This window comes from Athene cunicularia (assembly GCF_003259725.1).
Source record: "Athene cunicularia isolate RWA chromosome 1 unlocalized genomic scaffold, athCun1 chr1_part2, whole genome shotgun sequence".
Lineage (NCBI taxonomy): Eukaryota > Metazoa > Chordata > Aves > Strigiformes > Strigidae > Athene > Athene cunicularia.
Window position 1 is genome coordinate 4,429,058 of NW_020799092.1, and position 27,763 is coordinate 4,456,820.

General features: G+C 43.0%; 1 protein-coding gene across 1 annotated transcript in view; it reads left to right on the forward strand.

Annotated features, from left to right (window-relative positions):
- The window catches only part of GRIN2B (glutamate ionotropic receptor NMDA type subunit 2B), a 200,405-nt gene that overhangs the window by 120,200 nt on the left and 52,442 nt on the right, over positions 1-27,763 (forward strand). Inside the window, exon 4 of the mRNA XM_026840954.1 lies at positions 2,034-2,148. Coding sequence (XP_026696755.1) covers positions 2,034-2,148 — 115 coding nt within the window. The remainder of the gene's footprint in view (positions 1-2,033; positions 2,149-27,763) is intronic.

A 27,763-nucleotide genomic window follows, 5' to 3' on the forward strand; every position in this document is an offset into this window, starting at 1 on the left:
TGGTGGCTAGTGCAGAGAAGTAATGAAATGGGTGTAGCTGTAATCTTGGCCCACAGCAAGGTCTTTCCCACCACCAGAGCTTTACATATGTGTGGTAGTGTCTGTGCCTGGTGTAACTCAGTACCAGAGCAATGCAAACATCTGGGAAAGAAATGCCAGAAAAGAAGCATGTATGGTTCTGATATGGGATGTTTTACACCATTAAGAACAATTGCATGGCTAAGATTTTTCCATGTGACTCATGTTTTGGGGTTCTTTCAGTGTTTGGGTGGTGAATGGTCCAGCTTTTAGAAAATAACGAATGGTCTGCCTCTGAAAATCATCCTGTTGCAAATGTTTCACACTGAGCTCTCTCATGGCTGTTTCTTATGCTATGCGTTCATTCCCCTGAAGGTCACAACATGAAACAAGTATGGAATTTCCTTTAGAAGTAAACATAATTGATGGTTGCACTTGGTAATGAGAATTAGTGGATGAGTTTGGTTGATTAATGGAGTTAGGACAAAAAGGTTTGGGAAAAGGAAGAAGGTAAAATTATGACCTTTTTTTTTATTTGTTTGAAGAAGTTTCTCTGTTACAAATGCTTTCATTAAATTAGAAGGGAGTTCTATGTGTGCAGGTAGTGGGAAAGTGTGAAGCCTGTTCTTCTTGAAGTTGGTTCAAATTGAGTTTAGAAGTACAAACTGAAGCTGAATATCAGGAAATGTTTCCTGGTGTCATGGTGTAATAGAGCAGAAGAACCTCTCACATCTGTAATGGAAGTGTTGCTTGTGTAATTTATAGGAGAACCAGGCAAAGCACAGGAGGGCAGAATCCTGGGGCTAGCCCTGCAGGCAGCTTGGTCACCTCTGCCTCTCATGGTGATATTATGCTACTGGTGCCAGAGAGGGTGTATAAAGGCAAAATCTACTTCATGCAACAGGATTGTGAATTGAAGTGAAATATATGAACAGGGGAAACTGTCAGAGTGCCATGGAAATGTCATATAAACCACTGAACTGTGAAATATGTATTTGTCTCCTCCTCTTCCCCACAGTGTCATTCTGGATGGTCTGACAGTTAAGAAAACAAAAGACTTGATTCTCATTTACAGCAGTATCACTTTAACATGCTCTTACAATACAGGGAGGCCTTGGAATGAGTGTAGCTGTAATCTCAGTCTGTTTAAAGGTCTTCCCTGCTGCCAGATCTGAGTGAAAAGGCCTTAGGATAAACAAGATTGAAGCCCAGACTGTTTAATAGTCCATTTGTACAGCTGACATGAGATGCCCCAAAGGAGGGTGCCTTGCACAGAAGTGACAGGACCTTTCCAGACAAAGAGAATCATTAACGTTGGCTGTGGGGATTTGCAGGCCTGATCACCCTTTTTTTTTTGATCTTGCTGGGTGTAAGGCATGACTCTGACCATAGGGAAGAGGACTTTCACTGAGCTATCTCAAAATCCACTGTCCCTATTCCTAAGATACTTCAGACGATTGCTTTGAGCCCTGCAAGGCGTGCTGGCTCTGATAGGGATGGAGCTTCTCGCAGGTGCACTGCTCGTTACTCTGTTCTCTGCAGCTTCCCTTATTGTTGCCTCGATATTTGGGCTGGGGGGAGGCTGTCTCACTGCTTCACCTGGAGGCCATCGCTGTCCCCAGATGACATGTGAAATCCCTTTTGGAGAGTGAGCAAAGTGTAGGCTGTGGAGTGTGTTTACATGGCTAATTACTATGGATCCCTCTGCCCTTTGTGGTCATGGGAAATCAAGGACTGTGGGCACATGTGTGTGCATGAGACTTATGTATGCTTTCAGCAATCCATAGAGAGCCAACAGTGGGACGCTTCTCTCTCTCCATCACAAAATAGGTGCAATTGCCTTGAATTGCCTGATTGTCCCGATTTCTGGAGTAATTGTTCTGTTTCCTCCACACCCTTCCTCTTAGATTTTCCATTGTTTGCATTCTGCTCGTACTATCCCAGCTTAATCTCTGCAGGGGGAAGGCGGGCTCCCAAGTGTTAACGTTCTCCTTGCTCTTTTTTGTCTCCTGCAGGTACCTGATCAATGTCACCTTTGAAGGCAGGAATTTGTCGTTCAGTGAAGATGGATACCAGATGCATCCCAAGCTGGTGATCATCCTTCTGACCAAGGAGAGGAAGTGGGAGAGGGTAGGACATCTTTGGTAATTCTTAAACTGTGTCAGTGGAGAGGATAGAGGAAGGCTCCAGGCAAATAATCTCCCCTACCTTTCTGTACTTCTTATCAAGGGCTGGCAAACTCCTGCTTGCATCCTGGACCACTGGTATCTCCAGTACCCAGGCTGCGGTCTTCTCCATGCAGGATGCCATTACATTCTTCCATTAGCACGCATAAAAAATTCATCAGCTTCACTTCTGTAACCTCTGAACAAAAGCTTTCCCGCCTTTCAGAGAAGATACTTCCTCTGTGCCATGAGTTTCAATGGCAGAGACAGAAAATATTTCTCTGCATGGCTTGGGGGCAGTGAAGTTCCATATGCTAAACAACTGTGAGCTAGAGCCACACTTAGTAATATATGCCAGTGTTAACTGTACTTGATATATCTGGCCAGTGTCATTTGCAATAGGATGGTGCATCAAGTAGGATGTGTACATGAGATCGTATTGAGTTGTTCAAGGACCCAAATTTGCATATTTCTGAATAATTTGCATGTAACCCAAAGCACCGTTTTAGAAATGGTGTGGATTTCTGTGGTAGTGCAAATCTTTGGTTCATTTCACCTCCCACATAAATGTCAGTGGTCCAGGCTTGGAACAAGCACTCTCAAAGGATTTGAATTGAAGTAGAGGGGGTAGTTTGAGGGCTAAGAAAATAAGATATAGAAAAGTGATGAGGTGAGAAGTCAGAGTGAAAGCAAGGGGAATTCAGCAGAGAACTCAATAGATATGAATGCAGAGCTTGGTCTGGGTGCTGTGTATGGCTTAGAAGAAACGGCCCTTTGCCCCACCAGGCATAGAAAGCCTTCTCTCCTTGGTTGCTTGTTCTCTACATGAACTTGGAAGAGGCCTGCATGGACAAAGCCAGGAAGAAATTCCTGAGGAAATGAGAATGAAATAGGGAGCTGTCAGGAGAAGTGCATTTAGAAGAGGGCTGGAAGAATAACTTTTGAAGGAGGCAGAAGAGCCTGGCAGGCACTAAGGTCTCCCAGTAGTTGCAGGAGTTTGGGGGAGAGAGTGAAAGATCCCCGCTTGTACCTGGTTTCCAGGAAGACCCATCAACCTCATGGCTTTGGCACACTGCAGACCAGATGAGAGTATATGGTCTGCAAGAGTCAGCAGAGGTCTCAGTGGGATGGGAGTGTGGGGAAATGTATGGCATGGCATCAGCATGTGTGGACAACTCTTGGACATGTTTGGAGGCAGACTGACTGGATATTGCACAGGGGGTGGGCAGACAAAGCTCAGGTTGCAGAGACCTCACATCAGGCTCTGTCCATTACACTTCACTGAAGCCCACCAGGCAAAATCCAGAAGGATTTATGCCCAGCTGGCACCAAATTTTTTTCTTACAGAAAACTCACTTGTCAGAACAGTAAAACAAGGCAGTAGCAGCATGAATCCTGCTAGGGATTATTAGCAGGGTTGACTGTGGGTAATCTGTTGCTGGAATGCTCTGCAGGCTCTGAGGAGGCACAGCTAAATGCAATCCTGTTTTTATCCTGCTTGTCACATGCGTTACTCTATCTCACCCTCACTGGGGGGCTACCATGGGCAGTAAGAGTGTTATTCAGTCTCTAAGAGAATATCCATGGTCTCTCAGAGGAGCCAGACAAATAGTGGAAGGTGAGCTGGAATGTTGGGTTTAGACCTAGGACCTGCCCGAACCTTGCTGTCTGTGGGGACTGCTTGACGCCCATTAAACCAGAACAGTTGTTTCATAGGAGCTGGGGCTGGATTGAAATGAGACTATGATGAACCATGGAATTAGTGGTGTGAAAAGCCCACAGTGCTTCCTGAATACAAATGTTTTACCTTGAAGTGGGTGTCTCACTCAGTGGAAAGATCAGATTATTATAATCATACTCTGATCTGTTTGAATTTTACACTGGCAGGTTCTTCCTTGAAAACACAGAAGTCATCTCCAACAGGCTCTGATCACAGAAAAATACCTTTCACTCCTGGAACTTATACCCTTTTTCTTAATTTTCTCCATTCAGTGGAAATGCAAACATTAAAATATAAGGATGAAACAGATTTCTTCGTGGCAAAGATCATAATTTTATTCTGTGTTTGCATAAAGTCAGGCAAAGCGGAGTGCTGGCCCTTAACAGCAGCTCCCAGGCAATGTCATAATGCAAGCCATAAATTATTCATAGATTATTAGCACACAATCACAATACCTTTGTAAATGCATTGCTTTGCAGTGCAAAATCGTCCAAAGTCTCACTAATTTTTGCTAAATTAGCAAGGTGCTTTGTCCTGGCAACTTCTGGGCAATATATAGAAGAAACTGTGCAAAGTGCAGGAGAATTTCCAAGTCAAACACTCAGGCCGTAGGAGAGGAGAGATGAAAGGCTGCATGAGAAATACTGATTCAGTCCACTTCTGTGCATTCACTATTGCTCAATCTTTAATTACACTGCTGCACACTTTTATCCATAATCAGATGCTGTGCCTGGAAGGAACATCGAGAGGTCATTTAGTCCCTCCCTGTGCCTAAGGGAGGGATCAACTAGACTGAAATTATTCCTGACAGATGTGTGTCTCACCTGTTCTGCGAGTCCTTCGATGCTAGAAACGCCATGAAATCCTGAGTCAATCTCTTCCATGGCTTCTTTCTCCTTACTCTGAAAAGTTTTTCTGATGTCTAACCTAGATTTCCTGGCTGCAGTTTAAGCCCATTACAAATTGGCATCTCCCTAGTTGGACATAGAGAATCATCTACTCTCTTCCTCTTTTTATCTTCCCTATGTATGTTTGAAGGCTTCTAGTCTCCCAGTCATCTCTGCTGTGGATTAAACAAGGATTTGTTCAGTCTCTCCTGGTAGATCATGTTTTTTAGCTTTCTGATAATTTTTATTAGTCTCCTCTGGATTGAGTGACACAGTTTGCTGCTGTTTACAGCTTGGTGCAGTTGATTCTTGAGAGATGGCAAGTAGATTGTGAGGACTACATCTCATGGGGCATATATATATATATAAATATATATATATATATATATATATATATATAAAGAAGTGATTTAAAACAGGTGCAAAGCCTTCCGTTTTCTGAGCAGCAAAGATACAGACAGTGACTGAATAACTTCAGGCTTTCAGGTCTGTGAAATTTTTTGAGATTTTGATTTTTCATCCCAATTTGAGAAGAAGTATCTTCAAAACCTCACCAGGTATTTCAGAACAGGAGTTCATTTTCCAGAAGACCTACAGCTGTCCCCAGACTCTGATGATGATAAATCTCCTCCAGTGTCCTTCAGACAGACTGAAGCCTTGTAGGGCTGATAATGAAATAACGTGTAGAGCAACCACTTTCTGAAAAGGGGCAGTAATCTGAGTTTTTCTGCTCTTGTAGCCATAGGTAACAATTCCTCTGGTGATAAGCAGATAGGCTGCATTTCATCCACTTCTTTGTTCTCTGCTCCTTAGGGGCAGAAGGCTGCATGCCTTTCCTCACTACTTTTTAATTATCTAGTTAGTAGAGCTTTTTCTTTCACTGGCCAGACCGCCTAGGTGTGTCTTGGGTGCCTAGATACCCATGTTGAATTTATCATAGAGGGGCAGGTATGCAGATGGAGGTGGTAAAGGAGGTCCACCCATATGCCCCATGAAGGGCCCTGCCTCAGTGCAGCAATGAGCTGGGGCCAGAGGTTTTGCAAGGTGAGCCAGAGGATTGGTACTACACTAGGTTTTGTGTCTGTGAGTTGTGTGTTGGAAGAGTTTTCACCCAGCTTTTTTCTTTACTGATTGCCTGTCTCCTCTGCTCTGCTACAATCCCACATATGATGAGAATTTATTTCTGGGTTCATGATCCCTTCATGAGAGCTGGCAAGTGCTGCTCTCCACCTCTTGCTCACATCCACCTTCCTTGCTGAGGCAGGACACAACTCCTTCTGTCTGCTGCCTCACTTTCCCCCAGCAAAACTGGGGATGACACAAACATTACTATCCCTGAGGCCCTCTTTGGGATTCTTCCTCCTCTTTAATTTCTTGTGAGTTTTTCATCACTTCTATTACTAGGTTGTTCTCAGCCTCTCCCTTTGACTGATGTTTCTCTGCCTCTTCCCTTAGGTGTGTCACTGGGGATTCAGAGCACCTTTCCATGCAGCTCATGACAGCAACCTCTTGTGCCACCCCACAGAGTCATTTGATTGCAGGCTCCCTGGAGCATCTCTTACCATGCATGCTCCAGTAACTCCTGCTCCTGGCTGGATGAGCAAAGCCCCAGGTGATGGGTTTTGTCAGGGTGCCACTACAAGCCATCTTAATGGGGGACAGATGGGAAACTTATGTTGAGAGATTCATTCTCCCTGCTGCATGTGCTAATCCTCTGCCCCTATCAACCCTCACTCCCCTCAGCAGATAAAATGTTTGCCTGGTGCTGCTCCTATAATTATCATTGTTTGACTTTTGAACTCCTGAAAATCAATTAGCAGCATCTGTTCTGCTGCTTCTAGCCATCGATGTGTCCATGATTACAGATTCACAGACAGGCTACTCAGACTGTTCTCCTACACTACTGCACACATTAGTGCTCTCTGGAAATGAGGCCATTTGCTGTGGCATGCTGTCAGCTGCCTCTGTGACTGTAGACTTCCTGTACACCCTCATGCTGAAATAGGGTGAAAAATGGTCCCACTGCTCTCTGCCCCATGGGCAGATGTGTTCAGTCTTGAATGTAGTCCACATAAGGTGAGTTAGTGAACTTGTGTGACACTGTCCCCTGCTTGGAACAGAGCAATGTCAGGCCCTTCTGTGATTGGGAAAGATTCCCTTGGGATGTGGGAAGGAGCTACAGAAAAGAAGGATTCAGAAAAGAAAAATCAAAAAATAAGGGGGTTTTTATCTAAAAAAAAGAGGAAGGAGGAACAAGATAAGTCTTTGGACATCTAAATCATTGTTGAAGAAAGGACATTATGGTCAGTTGCTTTTTATGTCCACAGTAAACAGAAAGAAGAAATCTTGCTAAATTTTCAAGCAGAAAGATTTTGGTTAGATATGTAGGGAGCTGAGGCTCATTTGCTGGTGAGGCTCATTTGCTGGAGGACACAGAAAAATACCCAACATCACAGGGTCTAAATCTATCTTTTCCTGCCTCAGAGCTGGTGGATGCTGTAACAGATCTCTTATGGTTCTCTGCCAGCCTACATTTCTGTGATTAGATGAAAAAGATGAACCTAAAGTGTCTCATAAGAGACCACTTAATTGATAAGGAAGAAAAACTGGGTTATGGACAAGCTTATCAGCAAAAGCTTTAAGCCTGGTCCAGTGAAGACATTTCTACAAGCTTCCACCATGTACCTTTTGTATGAGCAGGCAGTTGGCCCGTGAAGGCTATTGTGGATGGATGCAAACAAAAGCCCTTGTGGAGGTACTTGTCACCTCCTGCAGTCTGCAGCTTTGGAGGGCTGATGAACACCACAGAGATGCTGAAGAGGCTGTAGCTTCTGATAATGATGCAGACTTCAGGCCTGGTCTCAAGTCTTTCTGTGCATTAAAGGAAATATTCACTGTCATTTCTTTGTGTGCTACAATGTCCTGGTGACAGAAATAACAGGACAGGAGAAGAGGACTGAAAATCTGATCAGTATTCTTGGCTTTTAGTAAGGATCTGTGTGGTACTGGCCACTCCATGAAGTACTAATATGAATCACATACCTGTTATGTTTCCCAATAGAAGGAAGGATTTAGATTATTTATTTAATTTTCTGAAGAAGGCTCTTTAAAAATAAGAGAGGAACAAGAATCCAAGCATCTTCTCTGAAGAACTTCCCTACCTTTGGAAAGATGACTAGACCATTTGAGACAGTTTCCCCTTTGTGTTGTCTGGTGCCCACCTGAGCAAGCCTTTCTGATTACTTACACATGCATGCACAGGTATGCTTGCCTCCCTGAGGTGGAATTTGTTGCCTTTGGTCAGGTTCTGCTCTATGTGTGGAGTTTTGGCACCTTGACAGCATGTCAAGGGACTTCAGAGAGAAAATGCTTTTTATCCCACCGACTCCTTTTACAGTGAGAGAAGATTGGATTGTTTTTGCCAATCAATCTTGTTTTGCTAATTTCCCTGTGTACATGGGGATTTATGACTCATTGTCCCTGAGGAGAAATGGCATGGGAGTTTGTTTAAACCTGCTCAGAGTTAGTGACTGATTCTGTTCCCATAGAACCAGTTTTTAGGATACAGCTTCACTTAGGGGAGATGAGCCATTCTGGATTTAAGCACATATGGCTAAAATTAGAATGGGAGTCTGCAAATACATTTCCCATCTTATTTGTAAATTGTTCTTTCTGGACATTTCTCTAAGAGACTGTATTTTCTCGAATCCCTTGCTTCTCATTAGACAGCAGCCTTGCATCAAAGAATATGTATTTTATAGATATCCTACTCCCAAGTGAGTGTCCCTTAGATACCCGATCTAGGTCACATCTGATGGCTCTGTTGATGACCCTCATTACATCAAACAAACAAATGGCTTTATTTGTGCACCTATGCTGCATTCAGTGTCAGGATTTGGCTTGGCTTCTCACAGTTGTCCAGAGTGTAACTGTATGTATTTGTGGCTAATGATGGCTATGTTAATCTTACACTGACTCCTAAGGAGAAGGGCAATGCAAGCTTTCCTTATCAGGTAAGAAATGGGCCACTCTTTCTGAAAAAGCCTCCTACGTAAATCTTGTGGACATGCTGATCAAATAGTATCTTTGCTGACTGATCGTATCAGACCACTAGATTAGATTACTGCATCCTGCAGTAATGAGCTAGTTCATCTCTTTGACCAAAGAGGACACTAGCTGGATGTCTCCTCCTAACCACTGTATATTATGTATAAACTGTATGCTCTCTTTACCTCTTGCTGAAGTGGTTCCTGACTTTGTTTGCTTGAATTTTGGACTGTATTTGTATGATTCATGAGCCTGCAGAAAAATATTCTGGCTCTTCTCCACCAGGCCCTACTCCTTGGTTACCAGAGGGAATTCTTACATTGAAACAATGACAGCTTCTTGGAGAGACCTTGTCCTCTAATGCAAATCAGATATTGGAAAATCTGGAGATCTTTATTAAGCCCAGGCTGTAGTTAGAATGCCTCCTACCATTTCCGTGCTGGTGTAGCTGATGAGGGTGATGGTAACCATCTGACCCTTACTGGGGTTGACAACCTGACTCTTTGGACAGGACAACCCTGAGGACTGTGCCCAGTGTACTAATGTGGTAACACGATCCAGCCACGGGAGAAGACTGCTCTTGCTTGTTTGCATTCTGGATGAGAGCTGAAGTCTGGGGCTTTCTTCCAGCTGGCTTGCCTATGCCATACAGCAAGGGGGGGTCACTGTTCCCCCTTGCCACATGTGCATGCAGTCACTTCTTGCGTGTCATCATTGCTGTCCCCAGCATCCAGTTATTGACTGGGGACTCTGCTTTCCAGGGAGCTGTGTGAACACTAACCAGAAAAGTGGCTCCTGCTCCAAAGAGGTTGCACTTTAATTAGAAGACAAAAGACAGCAGATGGGTACAGATGGACCAACGGGGGAGTACAAGGGAACAATCAGACAACATTAGTCAGCATGGTAGGCAGCAGGCTTTACACACCAACTGCCTAACTCTCGTGAAGGCTTTGATAAGCAGTGGAGAATTAGAACTGTCTTTGTGCAAGCTTATGGGGTCCTCATTGAGAGTGTAAAGGGCAGATGGGAAAAAGCTTTTGTGTGCTTGGAGAGCTATGGTTGATAAGGCGCAACACCTCTTCTTAACATCCAAGGGGATAATCCTAACTTTACAGAGAACAAAAAAACCCACCTGTGGTAAGACTACATCTTGCAGTGCAGTACCATCTCTCAGCGCAGGGCTCGTGTGCTAGTGCCAGAGCCACATAGCTTCTGGTTGAAAACCCTCTTGCTTACCGCCAGCTTGGAGGTTTTCATGGCATGTCAGATGTTGCTGTATATCTGTGTCCCTTTCATTGTGAGCACTTAATTGATTGTGGGAATATGTTATCCCAGCATGTTGACAATAAACATCCATATCTTAATTCAGGTGATAGCTGAGCTGCTGTGGGAAGATGAGCTTTCAAGCATGGATAGAGTAATTAAATATTCCTATCACGATGCAGTATCAAAGATCTATCCTATCATCCCTGATCTGTCTACAGTATTCTCAAAGAACCAGGAAGGGGGGGGGGGGGGGGGAGTTGATTTGGTTAGAAATGAAAAAAATAAACATAGCTGTTGTTTTGTATTTTTTGGTGAATGAAAACAAATTCATATTTATTTTGAGTCCCCAAAAATGTTTTTCTGGCATTTAAAAAAAAAAAAAAAAAGCAGGTTATTTAAATGTAGTAAAAACATATTGTAACATTGACCAGTTTTGATAGAAAAACGTCATGTGAAAATGAAATTTTCTAAAGCTTTCATTTTGTACATTGCCATTTTTAAGCAAACTATGTCATTGTGAAAAGCCTAAATGATATATGCTGACATCCTAAGAATTTCCTCCCTTGCCCTCTCTTCAGACCAAAACTCTTCTCTAATTTCAATCTGAATACAAGAATTACTTTTTTCCTCAAACTCCATTTACAAGTGAACGGACTATTTATCAGCCCAACAGTAATTGCTCCAGATGTACTCTATTCAGGACTGATATGGATAGGTTGTGTGTCCTGCAACACTGGATGGATACACAGAACACACTTTCCTCTGCTTTGCCTCCAGACACATACTGGAAATCACTTCAGGGACTCAGCAGCACCCAGCAACTGCACAGGTGTCCCTAGTACCATTGGAAGGGGCAGTCTATTTCCTGTTGCTTTTGGTGGCCAGACTATGCAATGAAAAGACAGCTGAGGAAAGCATGTGAATATTTGATGGCTTTAAGATTTGAAATTTGTGAAGAGATGAGGGCAGAGAGGTAACAGCTGACCAAACAACGTCTGGAGAGAGTGCTAACATAGCTTCTGCTGAAGGAGGATCACAGTGAATGGATGTGCCCCTGGTGCAGGAGAGTGTGTTCTCATCTGTTTAGTTGCATTTGCTTGAGAGACTCTTATCTCATACCAACAACGTCTTTGCTTGGTCTGTGAATACTTCACTTTTTCTATTTTTACATTTCTAACTGGAGGCTCTGTTCCCTCCATGGGGCTTGAGACAAGGGAGGTGCTGCTGTGCCCTCATCTGCATATTCATAGGACCCTATGTTTTTCTTTCGTATTTTTTCTTTCTCTTACTCCTCTTCCCTATTTTATTTTTTTTTTTTCCCTAGGGTTTTGGCAGTTTGCTTTTCCTGGAGCAGGAGTCTGGTCACAGTTGCTTCTGAATGCCTTTGAAATAAATTTTTCTTAATATAAAATTACTCAGACTTCTTTTCAGTAAGGAATAGCTTGTTTCTTGTGTCTTTGGCCTGGTTTCTCTCCTCTGGTGTTGGTTTTGGCCCGAATTTCTGTGCCTGGTTCTCACACGTTCCTTGCTTTGGGTTTGAATCCTGATTGTGCGTGGTTGACTTGGCTTGATGCTGACCTGCATCTTGGCAGTATTTTTTACTAGACCAAGACAGTCTTTTTCCCTGTGGTTTTCTCTGAACTGTTATGTGTTAACTTCCCTGCTGCTTTTCAAAGGTATCTCAGTGTTAAAACTGTGGTTATCACTGGAGCTACTGTGTGCTTGAGTTACTCTCACTGCTCATGAACTCTGGCATGCGTTTAGTGTCATTGATTTGCGCGTACAATATGTTTAGCATCATTTGTTTTCCCTCTGCCTGAACTGTGTTTTCCACAAGTCTGTAATTTCTTCAGACTGCCTTTGGTAACTTTAGATCCCAGCACTCACTCCTATGTTGCCTCGTAGTGGCATCTGAGTTTCTGTCCTTTTGGCCTTTCTGCCTCATGAAGGGGTCTGGCATTTATTGACCTGGGTTTATTTCTAAAGTGTGCTGGGGGTTGTGCTGACTTCTACTGAGTCAGCAGTTTGACAGGCTTATTTAATTTCTTTCTGCCAGGCTAGCTGCATTCTGCAATGTCTCCCACCATGCCAAGGAAGATTGTTTGACAGCCTTTTTCTTGTTCCTTTTTAAGCTTTTGACTTGGTCTCCATTTTGTGTGACAGTTTCTGGTGCTTGTTTCCCTTAGGTTTATTTCCTCGGTTCCTGTACATGATAATGGCTTACATTTCTATTATTCCATCCTTCGAGAAGGATCCTAAGCATTTTGCATAATTAACATACAGTCAATATTTCACTATGAGTAACGTTCAGCCGCTTATGTGGTGGAATGGTGTTAGGCTATTTAACGATGCAAAGCAGCGCTCACACAGCTGTGTAGGGTAAGAAAGAGGAATCTCAAATGGAAGGAGGTGAGGGATTTTTAATTGGACTCTGGCCAGTTTTGGTCTCTGAAATCTGTTTTTGGGGAAAATATCATGGATCATTAAAGACCAGGACTGATAAGGTCTGTGTTCTTCCCTTTCCAGATGATAATGCCTGAGCCTCAGAAATATGGTGGGAGGAACAAAGCAGTCTGTGAAAAAACATAGTTCAGGATCTATGAAAATAATTAATTTTGGTCAGATATGGAGGATTTATTTTGGAAGTTTTATTACTGTAAATGAAAAATGGCATTTTGGTGTTTTCATGTAGACTCACAAAAGTCTTTAGATGTCATTCACAGAGGTGACATGGAGGAGGAAATAGCAGCATCTTCCCCCAGATCGCAGAGCCTTGTTAGCCAGTTGGTGAGGACAGACTCCTAGGCAACAGGAAAACTGAATTCAAATCCCTTCTGCCTGACTCAGAACAGAGGTTTAAGCTGTGATCTCTGTCACACCTCAGGAGAGAGGTCTAACCGTTGGGACTGGGATTTTTTTTTTTTTTTTTTTAATTGAAACTCCTTTGACACTGAGTACTTGAAGTGTCTTTGCAGATGTTTGTTTGGGTCCAAATTTCCATCACTTTTATTAATCATGTCTGATAAAGAACATGATGTTTGTGTGTGTATTGAATGGACAAATTGGATTACTAGAAAATTTCAAAGAGCAAACAAATCTGGGTTTAGACTGAAGCATTACCTTTAATTATTTTTTTTCCTGTATTGTTCAGACCTTGCTTTGAAAAATCATTTTTTGCATAGCTTAATCAGAACACTACTTTGGTCAGTGCAGAGTTGGCCTTTATGAGACTGGAGAAACTGCAGCAGGGCAGCTTGCCACCCACCACATAACAAAGGTGCACACAGCAATGTTAATGCTAATAGGTACTGTAGATCCTTTTGTTCTCCCAGTAGATCCACCCTGGCATTATGTAATCGTGTGTTTTTTGAGAAGAAATAGTACTTGCTGGTAAACCAACTTCTATTGGGTGCGGCACTGGACAGCAGAGGTGTGCTTCAAGTTTTCCAGTCTAAGCAGCCTCATACAACAGTCTCACCATCCAAGCTGGGAGGGATGGGAATAATAGAAAGAGTCCCTTTTTCTGCAATCTGATGCCTGAGATCAGCCCCTCCATGTCAAGTTTAACTGTTTACTCCAAGCATTATCTGGGTGTTTTAAGAATTCGGGATTGCTCAGGTCACTTCTTTCAGGCCAGTGCTTTACTTTTGTTCTTTTTTAGAAGTGGGAGATATTTGCTTTCCTTCTTAGACGTGTGCTCATTTTCGCTGAGTTCAGAGTTCTTTGTATCACTGCATTTAATTATGTTTGCTTTGTGAAGGCTGCTGGGATTATGACAGCATCTCATCTCTGACAGGAGCTACCTGTGGACAGCTGCTTTCTTTGAACTTCTCATGTGCATAGATCAGCCTGCATTTGTAGTTTCCACCAGCTTCATGCCTTGTCCCTTTTCTTACAGATGGCTGCTAGTTGAGGTCTTGGCTTTCAGGATAGCTGAGGAACAGACCCATAGAGAGCTGTGTGCATCTGTATTTGAACAGTTGTTCTCATCCATGCTGTATCTCCTGTGTTTGGTCCCAGAATAAGTCCTCTGTGTGTGTATATTTTCCTGATCGTTGCTCAGACACCTTGCTCCAACCTGGGACTAATGGAGACACCATCATATAATAAAGATTAAAAGAGTACAGTCTAGTGAAATCTGCACTAAGGACTTTCTCTGTTAAGAAGTCCCCTGTCTCAAATAAACACTCCGAAGTATTCCTAGGGTTTAATGTGCAATGTTACTTGAACTTTAGTTAAAACCTGTTTTCTCTGGGTAGCCTGTATCTTACTGGACTCTTGCCTGGTTGCTGAGGATAGATTTTTCCCAAGTACATATTTTTGCCAGATAGGGAGTATGATAATTTTCTGCAAGTGTTTGAAGGGAATAATCAATAAGGAAAGGAAGGACTTCTTTAGGACAATCCAAGTGAGTGTAATTAAATAGTAATGGGGAGGCAGGGAGTAGAGCAAAAGTGCATTTAGATTGAATATCAGGGATCGGTGGGTTCTTTTAGAAGATGCAAACCAGTTATCTGGTGAACATGCTGGGAGTCTGGTTGCTGCAGCTGTTGACTATAGGATGGGAAAGACCAAATGGGAGGGAGGTGGAGAGGAACTGACCAGAGAGATATCTGCCAAATTTTTTATTTTCATTGTCCATGTCTGTCTGTGTGTTGCTCTGAAGGGCGAGCAGCACAGCACCCCGGAATGAAATCCTCCCTCTCCCAGATATGCTCTCCCCACAACCATGTCTGCCCTCCTACAAGCAGGAGGGTAAAAGAAATTTCCTTTGCCTTCTGCTCGAGGGGAGGGGGCCCAGTATGTGCCATGAGGGGAGGGAGAGGGCTGGGAAGCCCCTGGTACCTTGAGGAGCCTGGCAGGTCTCTGTGCTACTTACCCTCTGTCAGCACTGGTGGAATTTTCCAGGAGCATCCCCCTCTGCCACCACCATCACTTTGCAAACTCCAAGAAAACGCAGCTCATGAAAATGCATTCTTAGCACACAGCTGACATGGTCAACATCTGGTTTCCAAAGCGAGTGCTGTGAGAAATTTGAAATTGCTGCACTGTGGAAAAAATTACTTGGGGTAATTATAGATACCTAACAATACTATTTAATTTCTTCTTCCATGTCTTTCCTACATAGTGTATCTGGTAATGCTTCAGAGAGCTGAATAATTCTGACAGAGGGCAGTGAGAGGGGTAGGTAAGGGAGAAAAAAGGTCCCCCGTGATTTCAGTTAGGCTCTGAAATGAATGAAATGTGAGTGGAGGGTTAGATGTTTTTCAAGTCCTGTTCCAGAAAGGGGGACATTTGCCTTTTTTGTGCATTGGCTATGGGAGGAGAAGGAGAATGTGGAGGATGGTGAGGGATACTGAGGATGACAGGACCTCCAAACACAGACTCACAGGACAGGGGGAGCTTAGCATAAATCCTCACTGGCAGCTAGTGTGCTTCTTGGCACCACTTCTGCTAAGCAGTCTCAGAGCTTGGGGCCACAGGGGAAAGGGAGGTGAAATTTATACGGTTGGACCTATGACCAGTTGTAAGACTGACTGCTCCAGAAGGCAATTCAGAGTGGCTAAAAGTCAGAACCTCCTCTGATACAGAGGAAGCCTGCAAAGACCAACCTCAGCAGACTCAAGTGAGGACAAGTGTGGATCCCAGCAAGGTCTCCTCCTCTGCTTCAGAAGTGCTGTCGCTCTGTTGGCGTTGCAGCCCAGAGGTCCTGCATAGGCTGTGTGTGTCCATAGCCAAGACTTCTTCTGGCAGCACAGAGACAGCTGCAGTGATAACCTGTGCTCCAAGAAGTGAGCACATTCCATGGGGGCTGCTGCAATGAAGAGGGCACTACAGGGAGGCTGGAGAAGAGAACAGGAGGACCCATTTGGAGGTCAGAAGTGGTTTAGGAGAAGCCCTCAGAGACTAAGACTAAGCAGCACATGTGAAGGGGCACAGTGAAAATCACGGAGGGCAGAACTGGGGAGCAGTGGGTAAAAATAGAATCTGGGGACATTATATGTTGTTTCTACCATCAGGGTGGAGGCAGTCAGTAGAGGGAGCCTTTGGGACTGTTGAACCTTTCTGTAGAGCCCAACAGCAGGAAAAGGATATTATGGGGGGTTGCTGTTTGATTTGTCCTGCAATGCAACCAGAGTCACAGCAGATAGACAAGGATGCAAGATGAAGCATGTCTCAGGCCCCTTGAGATGTTGCATTCTGAAGGAACTATGGAAGGTCAGCAAGAAACTTCAAGTTGAGGACTTGTCAATTGGCATAGCTTCTACTGGTAAATTGTCCCCTGAAGGCAAGCTCATAGTATCATTTCATTGAGACAAATGCACCAAAAGGGATATTCATATTATCAAAGTGTGACTGTTAATTTCGAAGAAGCACTCATTTGTCTATCATGCTCATCGGGGCTTGTCTCAGTGGTATGTAATCTGAAGAGCTGTTGATGCTGATATGTTACAATACTTAATTGTAGGTCTTGGGAAGGAGGTCTACATATACAAGCACATTTATTTGAGTTACTCTGCCCAAACCCCACTTGTATTGAGTTAACTTTCAGAAAGGTTTTTTGATGGAAAATTAGTATTTCAGTTAACATATATTTTCATATGAGGTGCTTATTTTCCTTGAGACACTCCAACTTTTTGTGACAATTCTGAGAAGTTTGAAAAGAGACACTCCAGAGTCTTTTATTGCTACGAACGGGCACAAATTGATTTTGGTTTTTTGTTCTCAAGTTTTTGAATACTATTTTGGAATTTTCAGCAAAAGAAGCAGTGTCAGGGACCTCCTCTCATTTATATTCAAATGGATATTTCTGTGTGTTTCAGGAAGCCAGAAACATGAAGCAGATGATTCTGGCATTAAAAAAAGAACATACTCTTAGCCAGTGTACCTCCTTCAGAGGAAATTACCATCTCTCTCTGCTCCAGAAGGTTCTGCAATGATAAATGCAAAGCTGTGCAGATGCTGAAGGAAAACCAAACCTTGATCTCTGAGAAAACAGCTAGGGATGGATACCAGTTCAAGGTTGAGATCATGGACAAATCTGAAATTGTGATCTTTTTCCCTTTTGAGGGCTTATGAAGGCTATGGTGAGCATGGACACAGCTGTGTGACAGAACAAAAAAAAATAAATTATTGGAATGAGGTATAAGAATTAGTCATAAATATTTAGACAGCATCGCAGCTTTACAATGTGGTTTCTAAAAATTAAAGCAAAAAAAAAGGTGTTTTGTTCTTGAAAAGCCTCTTTCACAGGCGATTTAGACACCTCTATAGTGTCATGCAAAGCTTGTGTCTTTTACTTTCTGCCTTGCATCCTCTCCCTCTCCCACTTCCTTACTCCAGAAGTTACTCTGTTGCTGCAAACCAGACTATTCTGAGTTATACTGATGCTATAAACTTTGTACTGCAGTTCCTGACCCATCCCCAATTTCTGGGGCCTAAGCACCATCTTTGACCTCTAGTGGACTGGCTCTTCATGTGAGGTGCGCATGCCCAGGAAGTCTTTTCATACTCTTCCAAGATTGTCCCTCCAGACACTGCTGGACAGGATAGTGGTGCAAAACTCAGCAAAGCCAGAACATGAAGATAGTCAAGAAAAGGGAAAAGGAACTGGAAGGGAAAGGGTTAAAATAAATAACTCTCATGACATCTGTGTTGAAACCAGATTGACTGCATCTTTGATTACAACTCGAATCTTAGGAAAGAGACTAAACCAAGGTTATTTCTGCTTAGAATTTTGCTGTTGCTGGTCATCCATTTCTGCAGCACTTTGCAGAGCAGTGAAAACAAATACTGCCACGTGGCCAGTCAACTATCTACCTGCAGAATAATACTGACAGTGCTGGAAACTGGAACTGGCTTCAAGGATTTTCTGACATCACCCTGACCTCTGTAGAAAGAGGAGGAGACAGGCTACCCAGCCCTCTGTAAGCACCTCTATGAGATACTGCTAACAGTTATCTTTGAAAGTATCTTCCTGCCTGCCAGAGGGCTTCCTTGCAGGGAAAGATGGTTGCTGAATTGCCTGTGCAGAAGCAGATCTGAAGACCTCTGATTTTCTTCACCTGTTTTGTTTCAGCTTAGGTTTGGGAACAAGGAAACTGTGAAGGTTGTGATAATTGGGATTCAGTTGCTGAGTCAGGCACACACCTTCTATTAACACCTCCGTTCTACTTCCTTCAGCTACAGGGCAGTTTGAGGTAATACCTTATCTACACAAGGGTTCTTGGTCTGGGGGATGAGACCTCTGTGTGACTGTGAGGAGCATCTTTATGGTAGTTTTGGAGGCTGAGGCTTGGCTGGAAGAGGGCACAAGGGCTCAGAAAAGCACTAGTAGTAGACACTGTTCCAGTTTGCTTAGGAAAGGAGCCTGGATAGCTTACATCTAGGTACCAGGGTGTCCTATCTATTTTGTGTTGGACATGTGGACAAGAAATACCACCCTAGCTGTTTAAAAGCATTTTTGTGTTAATTTTACTTTTGTTTCGTCCCCTTCATGCTTCAGTCATTCTCCCTCTTGCTACTGGGTGCCACAAAGCCTGTGATCTGTGTACAGGAGCCTGTGCTGAAGTCATAGTGAGATTAAGCCATTTTCTTGAATAATGCTTATGCACTGACCCTACAGGACATCTCCTTTTCAGTGGTAGGCCTACCTTCTTTTGTGTTTCTGGTGCAGCTGAAGGTACTGAATTTGTTCTCCAGAACCCTCTGTGGCTTTGCATCCTGAGTATTTCATAGCCTTACGCTTCAGTCTGGATTTGAATTAAGTAAGGTTAATTGAGATAAAAATCTGTAGATTTGGGCATGTAGTTTACCAGTGGTGTGGTTTTGGCACAGGGTACTAGATACTGATACTTTCTTCCATGCCCTTGGTAAAATGCAGACAAAGTTTGCTGACCTTTAAGACAAGTTGCACTGCCTGCCTGTTTGCTGATTCTCTTTCTGAGGAGAATGGTAGTATAGGGAGGTGTTGAGTGTATTTCTTCTTTATGGGCTGTGGAGGTCTCTAATGTCATTTTCTGACCTTGTGTTAATTGTAAGTGTTTCCACAGATGTTTTTCAATTTTATTGCTATTGCACTTGGAGAGATTGAAATAATACACAATTGGAATGGGAAATAAATAAAACCAGTGATCTTATGTGGTTTGGCAAATTTTATGTCTGTGGTGCCTGGAGCTTCTTTGTTGGCTAATAAAATATTTGTCCTTCTTTCTCTGGCTTCTCTTCTGGAGAAAGTGTTCTCACAGGATCTCTCTTACACACAGTGAGCACTAGAAAGGCTAAGGAGTGGGAGGCAGGGCAGTGAACAGGGGAGACACATTTCGACTGGTGGGTATGCAGGGAGGTAAGCTACAGTTAAGTGTGGAATGTATGAAGTGACAGATCAAAGTTGAGGGATTTGTTGACTCCTTTGTTAATTAAGAAGTCAGAACAGGGGGAATCAATCAAAAAAAAGTGACCTTCATCTGGGTTAGGACAATGCCTCTAATTTTCTTAGCAAGATGACTGATGGGCTGTGGACAGCTTGTTCCAGAAGTTCCAGGAAATGGGGCTTGATCCATAAGGGAGGAGCAGCACAGCAGTCTGGGGAGATCCTCAAGCCCTTGTACTGCAGCAGTGTGTGAAGTTAAGTTTCCTTTTTCTGATGGTGCAGCTGCAGGAAGAGAAACCTTCTGGCTTGTGGATGGACTGATCTACACAGCCTGCTTTTATCAGCACTTGTTGTTGAAAGGGTGCTTCATGTTGTGGAGACAGCACTTTCCTTCCTGTTTATATCACAGTCATCTGGAGATACTTGCCGATGTATAGCCATGGCTATACAAGAAGAGTTCAGACCAAAATTCACAATGATATCCCTTACTTCTTGCTGTTTACCACATCCGAAGGAAATCCCTACACTGTTTTGATACGGTTCGCTAAAACTTCCTTGATAATCCCTTTTATAAATCTATCTGAAGGAGACAAAATTTTATTTATTTTTATTTCCATCCTGTCTTTTGACAATGTAGCTTACAAAGGGGCATATTTCTGGAATAAATCAGTTCAAGATTTATTGTTCAAGAATTAAAACTTCCTCCATATCCTCATTCCCAGAAAATTTATTTACGTGAGAAAAGGAAAGTCTCGACATTTTGTAATTTACGTACTACACGTTTTGCAGCGGCGTTTTTTAATGCAACATTGTAAGGTGCAGCTGCCTCTGCAAGGGTGATGCTTGATTGCTCTAATTCCTTCTGGTAGTATCCCTGCAGTCTGTGATGGGTATCATTTTGTATAGACTAATTCACTCCTCCTTCACGTATAATCTGTGCACAAACTCCCCATGAGAAGGTGTGGAAGGAGAGGTGGAGCTGTCCTTGTGACAATTTCCCTTCCCTTCCAACAGGGCTCAAAAGCCACATTTCCTGGCTGCTAAGAAAGAGGCACATGGAGAAATGGCAGCTGAAATTAAACTGTGACAAGAGAAGGGGGTGACAGAGAGAAGTACTTTTTGAAAGAACATGTTAAATCCTAAAGATCTTCTTCAGTCCACTGCCTCTGTCACTTCATTGTGAATGCAGATCAGAGGGGTTTCACTGGTGATCAAAAATACTGGGTTTTTTTTCTGCAGCTGCTAAGAAATCTCTCCTCGATGCTACAGGCTTTTCTGTCCATGGCTAGGAGCATAGCATCTCCGCAGCAGGTTATGAGTTCATTGTGTTTTAATATTGGCAGTAAATGATGTGGGAGACTTCAGAGTGGTTCAAGACATAATGTCCTATTTTCTCAGTAACAAGGTAGGACTGCTTTTGCTTATGCTCTCTGGAGAGCAAAGTGAATTTGATCTCCAGACTGTTATTCCAGGCTTCTTCACAGATGCTGAGAACAGTTAAAAATACTGGTAGAGTTATTTAAGTGCCCAGTGGTTTGGACTCAGAGGACAAGGCCTCATCCCTTGGTTATTTTAAGTGTGTGGTCCCCTGGGGCCAGGAAAAGAAAGAAAACTTTGTGCTTGAGATAAAGACTTTTCTGGCAGAATTTTGTGTTGAAAGCTCTATTCCTTCAGAGTTTTCCTTAGGCCAGGACAATCAGCAGAGGCAAATTTACTTGTGGAATGGCTTAAACATTACTATATGGGCTAGCCTCCCCATCAGTATTACGTCTGTAGGGAAAATAGCCCAAGTTTTTAGGTTTGGGGTGATGTTTTTTTCATTCTCTTTACCATCTTGTTTGGGCTGCTGTCTGAGACTTCTGTTCAATGGCCAAAATGCCAGGTGTGAAAGTCTGATGCAGCAACCTTGTGTCCTACTTGACACTTCACACCATCCAGGCTAGCCTCTGTTTTTTTTGCCTGCTGCTGCAACCAATACACCAAATATAAGTCCAGAATCAAACCTCAACAGGGTGGGAATCTAGACCTGTCTCCCCAGTGGTTCCAGGAGATGCACACACACTTCAGTGAGGTGCCTGCAGGACAGACAAAACTTCGCACGTTATTTTGTGAGGGGAACAGAGGTGAGTGTTGTCTGGAGTCTGCAGAAAGTTGTAGATGTGCATATGGGTACTAGTACTTAAGAGGGTACATGTGGAAGTGTAATGGCTTTGCATGTATTTCTATGTGTGAGTATAGAGATATCAGTCCTTGTGTGTGTGTGTAGAGCACTGCCTCTTTTTCTATGCTTGTGTGTGCACTGGCTATCACCACCTTCACTCCATTCAGTCTTGATGTATAACCTGTATCACAAGAATTTTTACCATTCCCATAACTCCAAGTTTCTTTGTCTTTGCTTTTTTCTAATCATTGCCATTACAACTTTAGTAATGGTTCCTGATTCTGGGAATGTTCAGTCCTTTCCACATCGGCATGAAGCCATGTACCCCAGTGTTGCACTATGAAAGTTGAGAATGGTCAGTATTAGGTTAACGGTTGGACTATATGATCTTCAAGGTCTTTTCCAACCTAGATGATTCTGTGATTCTGTGAAAGCAAGTTCCATAACTTGATGGTCCAGTGTGTGGAAAAGTCCCAAAAGCATGTACATATGATCCTAAATGAAAGACCCTACTGAGAAAGAGAAACTCATAGCTACTTTTAAAAGGCTCAGATTCAAAAAGTAAGACTTTCTTTCCTGGATTGTAAACAATTTGACTCTCCAAACATCTTACATTGTCTTCTGTAGTTGTATCTAGTCCTCCACAAGCTCATAGTTTAAAAAGCTCTGCCTTTTGGGGATCACGATGATCTAAAATACTCATATTTTGGTGTGTGCTTTACCAAAAGTTTCTTTAAAAGCTCAAAATTATAACAAAAATCTCAAAACAAAAAAGCACTTAGAATTTGACCTTACTAAGTATTTTTCAAGTTAGATTATTGTGAAGAAAAAAGCTACCTATTTTTAATAAAAAGACACACTTTTTAGTGCTAGGATAATTCTGTGGTTGGTCAAATTTTACCTTCATACTTGTTCAATGGCATGAATGACTTTTTACATCCAAGGAAATCTAGTTCACAAATAGAAAATTTCTGAGTGATTGTGAGTGAATGTTCCTTGAGACTGCAGCTGTTCCTTGAGATTTTTTTCTCATTTTCTCATTCTGAACGCACACCAGCTGTGGATCTCCTGAGTGAGCTTCACCTAAACATGTGATTTTCTGGAGCTTTTTGGAGACAAAGTTGTGCTTCATCTCCACAGCAATAATGAAGACTAAATACTGGCTATGGCCATCATGCATGGTGAATTGCAGCAAATGCATGGGATTGTTCTGTTCAGGAGACAGTCTTCTGTTGCAGATTCATATGAAGGTGTTGTTGATCTGTGGGAGTTTGAATTTTGGCAGCTGATTTGGGGTAAGAGCTGTCTTTTTTCCCTAAATGGGAGTTGACACAGAATAGTCTAGGATGTTTCACAGTCCTTTGAACTGAGTAAACATGGCAGATCTTAATAAAGCTTGAAGTCCGTTGAGGTCTGGGGCAGTGGAGTGGTCAGGATGAGGTAACAACGCTGCTGGGACAACAGTGTGCTCTTGCCTTGACCTGACTCCAATCCCAGGTCTTCTCTGCAGTCTAGGAGCTGGCCTCAGAGGGTGCAGGCTGCACCTGGAGGAATAAAGGCGATACTGTTTTCATCCCAGAAAATAAGAAGAAAGAGGGTGATACTACAGGAATGATATTACAAGGCATCAAGGAGGCATTTCCTGTACCACACATGATTTATTTTGGAAGGGGAACGCTCTACTAGATTCTTCCCTTTTCTCTCTCTCTCTCTCCTTACTTCCTTCTCTTCCCACCCCTGCCCCCCTCTTTCTCTTCCCTTCTCACTGTTTCGGTTTTTAAGAGCAGCCCAGCTGGGATTGAGTTAGAGCTGCAGACTGGCCTCTTACGCATTCTCCTAAATGCCTTTTCAAGCAAGCTCAATAATTGATGAGCACCTGGGTCCTTGTCTGCACACTGAAGAGTACACATGGTATTTAGTACACAAAAATGCTATTTTGCCCATCTAAGCTCATCCCTGGAACAGCACTGTTTCCCCAGGACACCGGTTAATTGTTCTCTCAGTAGTTACAGAGGAACTTCCTTTCTCCAGTGGTCTCAGCTGCTTGACTTCCAGCCTAGAGCTTGTGTCTGCTCCCAGCACACAGCTGTTGACTTCTACTTGGCACACCAGAGCACAGTCCAGACTCCTCCTTCCTCCAGTGGGTTGCTTCCTGACCACTACCGTTCAGCCTGTTCTCTGCTACAAGTGAAATGAGTGCAGCTGGCCTCAGGTCATCTGAGTTTCCATGGCCTGGTTTACCATCCTGAAACATTGCACAACTTGCTGCCTGCCTGGGATTAACTGCTGTTTAGTGAGGTGGAAGCGGCACTGACATGGCTGCGGGTGCAGGAGGGAGTGGGAAGTGAAAGTTGTAATGTCTCAGAGGAGCTAGAGGAGGAGAAGAAAGAAAGGGTTAGAACCATCATGTCAGGGAAAGTGCAGACTGTTGGTTTAACATCAGTCCCTGCTGAGCACATGGGTGGGATAGGGTAAGCAAGGCTGAGTAGATGTGGATGCTGCTGAGCAGGACAGAGGCATATTGACAAAAACTAAGTGTGGAGTGGGAGGAAGGACTAAAATAGTTGAGGTGCTGTGGATGGAGTCTAAGGTGCACTGGCTGAACTGCTTATTGCTGTCAAGGGTTGAAATGACAGGATGTGCCACAGGCCAGGGCTGTAGGACAGGAGGTCTGGCGCATGTTAATACCAGTCTCTATTCTGCTGTCAGCATGACAAGGGAGACTTGCACAAGGTCAAGGGTGCATGTTTCCCAAGACAAGGTAACAACCTCCTTTCTCCTGTTGCAGCAGCACATTACATACTCAACCTGCTCCTTTTTCCAAAGAAAATTTACAGAAAGTGTGTTCTGTGAATGTACTGCATGGGATCCGTACCTGTAAAGCTGACCCAGATAGTATCTGCCAGATACTGGGGAAACTTGGATGCCTGTCTTTAAAAAAGACCAGGGGAAGCAGAGGGGAAAGGAGCTTGGGAATTGCAGATTGATGGAATCACTGCTGCTTAACCCCGATCCTCAGAAAAAATATAAAATGAATTATCAACCAAACTCCTTTTCAGCACCTGAACAATAACAAGGAGACGTGTAAAAGTCTACCAGGATTTGTTGAGAACAAGTCATGTCAGACCAATCTAATATCTTTCTGTGACAGGGTAACAGGCATTGTGGACAGAGGTGAAACTGAAGGTGTCATCTGTTTTGACTCCAGTAAGGTTTTTACCATCTCTCTCATCACACTTTGTTAGCAGTCTAGAGGAGCAAGGTCTCGAGGAGAGCTAATAACAAATGCATGCAAAATGAGTAAGAATGTCAAAATGGAAGGGAGCACGGGCTGGCATTCTGTGAGGGTCTGTCCTGTGCTCAGTTCAGTTCAATATTATTTTTAACAGCCTTAGTGATGGATGGAGAATTTGCATATCAAATTTAAAGATGACAGCAAGCTGGGGGGACTGTGAATTTGTTGGAGAACAAGGTTAGAATTCATAATGATCTTGGCAAATTAGAGATACACTCTGAAAAAGTGGGATGTAATTCAATAGAGACAAATGCAAACTATTGTACCTTGGCAGGAATAATGGACTACATAAATACAGTGCAGAGAAAGATCAACTAGATCACAGTTCTGCAGAAAAGGATTGGGAGGAGGATAAAAGAGGATCACAAGCTGAACATGATTGTGTGTTGTTGAGAAAGAGGCAAATGATGTACTTGGATGTATAAATAGGACTTTAGCCTGCAAGGCGCATGATGTAATCTCTGTGCTCTGCTGAGTGATGGTAAGGTTGAAAAACTGTGCCATTCTGTGGATAGCACTTCAAGAAAGATCTGGACATGCTGGAATGAGTCTGGGGGAAGCAGTGAGAATAATCAGGGATGTAGAAAATAAGACATACGAGCAATGATTTAATGAATTGGAATTCTTGTAAATTGAGAGACTGGGGAGAACGGGGGAGAGACTGGGCAACAGGCAATGAACTCTCAATCTCAGAGCTTCCCCATTTGCAGCAATCCCTTTGATAGCACTAAGTGGCAGCATCAGTGACTGTGTCATTGCTCTTACCTGGTCCCTGGTGGAGGAAGCATTTCTGTGATGGGGTTTGTGTGATTGGAGGTTCAGGTAATTCCTGTCTGTTTGAACAGTTCCTTTGGGCTATGGTCAACACAGTGGCACTGGAAGCTGTCACAGGAAAGAGGGGGGGAAAAGGTCAGCTGAGCAGGGCTCACGCAGAATATCTCCCACTTGAAACAGGTGGATGCACCTAGGCCAAGGGGCTGCTTGGGCCCAAGAGTTGTTAGAACCACTCACAGTATGTGCTGTATGTCAGCTGAGGTCTTCAAGGTGAGGTTGCAAGCTTGACAGTCCATTATCTGCACAGCATTTGTGAGCCTGGAAGAGGCATAAAGGCTTTATATTATCTCATTTATTTCTTTAAGCCGTTGCTCTTTATTGCCTTGCGCACCCTTATCGTCGACCTTTCCTTTTTCTTTTATCTGCATCTTCTGTATGTATAATATATGTCTGTCTGTCTATCTACCTACCTATCTATCACTAGTGTACATCGACAGTGACTTAGCTTGTCTGTCTGTGATACTGTCTCAACTTTTACTCTCCTGGACTTCTTGTACATGTCCTCTTTCATTTGGGCAACTGTAATTCCCTTGGACTTCCAGATCTCAACTCTTTCATCTTTCATGTTAGTATTACATTATTAGGCACCACGAAAACACCTTCCAGAGATGGGTCTCTCAAAGTGTTTAAAGGAGGTGTTGCACACTACGAGTAGATAAACTAAACATGCATATGGGGAGAGTAGGAGATCTTGGGGGCAATGAGGAAGTGAAATATTATAGCATAACAAATGGTGCTTGTAACTTGCTGTCTGTCTGGCTGTTGTAAGTTGGGCTGACAGTTCTTGAAGACATCATGGCTGAGGACAGATTGAAGGCTGAATCTCATGGTGTTTGAAATGATATCTAGATTTCACTGGACAAGATTCTGCCTTCTTAAATGAACTGGGAAACAAATTTATCCTTACATAGCTGAAATCATATCCCATGCATTCCTAATTTTTCAAATTCCAAATGTATTCACCACATAATGCCTTGACATCTGCTTTTTTTTTTTTTTTTTTTTTTTTTGGTTGGGTATATTCATAGCCCGTTGTCATGTGTAGTACTTTTAAATATGCGTCTGAGGCCCTGTGAACTCTTTGACTAGCCCTGTCTGGTAATACTTAGGAGCTATATAAAACAGCCTTGAAATGTGGAGGCAATATTTGGGCATGTAAGAACAGGTGTGTGTTCTTACTCTTTTGAAAAGATCTGAAGTCTGTAGTTGGTGATAAAGGGGGCAGGCAAGAAAGCTCCTAGGAAGGCAGAAAACAGAAACGCAGCATTTTTATGGATGAATGAGCTTTTATGCAGTTGCTTTTAAAAGGCGAAATTATATGGCCATTTGCACTGCCTCTTGATTGCTCAGTGCACCAGCTATTCTTTATGCTGCATGTCATTTGCTGTCTTGTATTTAACTTTGCAAAATATTCTGGGATTCAGTTTGCACGAAGGCGCCTGTATTAACACATCTGTACTGTATCATACTGTTAGATGGGAGTAAGATTTTCTCTAGGAGTGCTCATTAACTTCCAGTATTTCTTGACATTGTTTTATGCAATCCTGGGTTAGCTGAACTCTAGACTTGAGTGTGGCTCTTCTGATGCAGCCTTTTTTGGCCCTTTTTCTCTACAGCTGCAACATATGCTTTGAAGGGTCATTATCTAAATCATTGCATAGAAAAGTCCTTTGGGAGCAAAACTCACCTCTGGCATAAGTGGCTGCAATTCCACTGACTTCAGACTACGTTCACTGCTTGACATCAGGGGTAAATTTTTGCAATGTAAATATCAAAATGAACAGTAGTAGGGCATAATGGAGTGGTTTCTGTCCCAAAAATGACCCACTGTTGGACTTGGTTTGGCTTGTTGACAGCACTACACTCCATCCTTGCATATTAAGAACACCTTTTTCTGTTTGCTTCTGTCCTGGGACCTTTTTTTCTCTTCCTTACTGTCTTTCTTCCACATTTTTTTAGATCTGCTTGTCTGCAATCGCACAATCCCTTAAGATGTG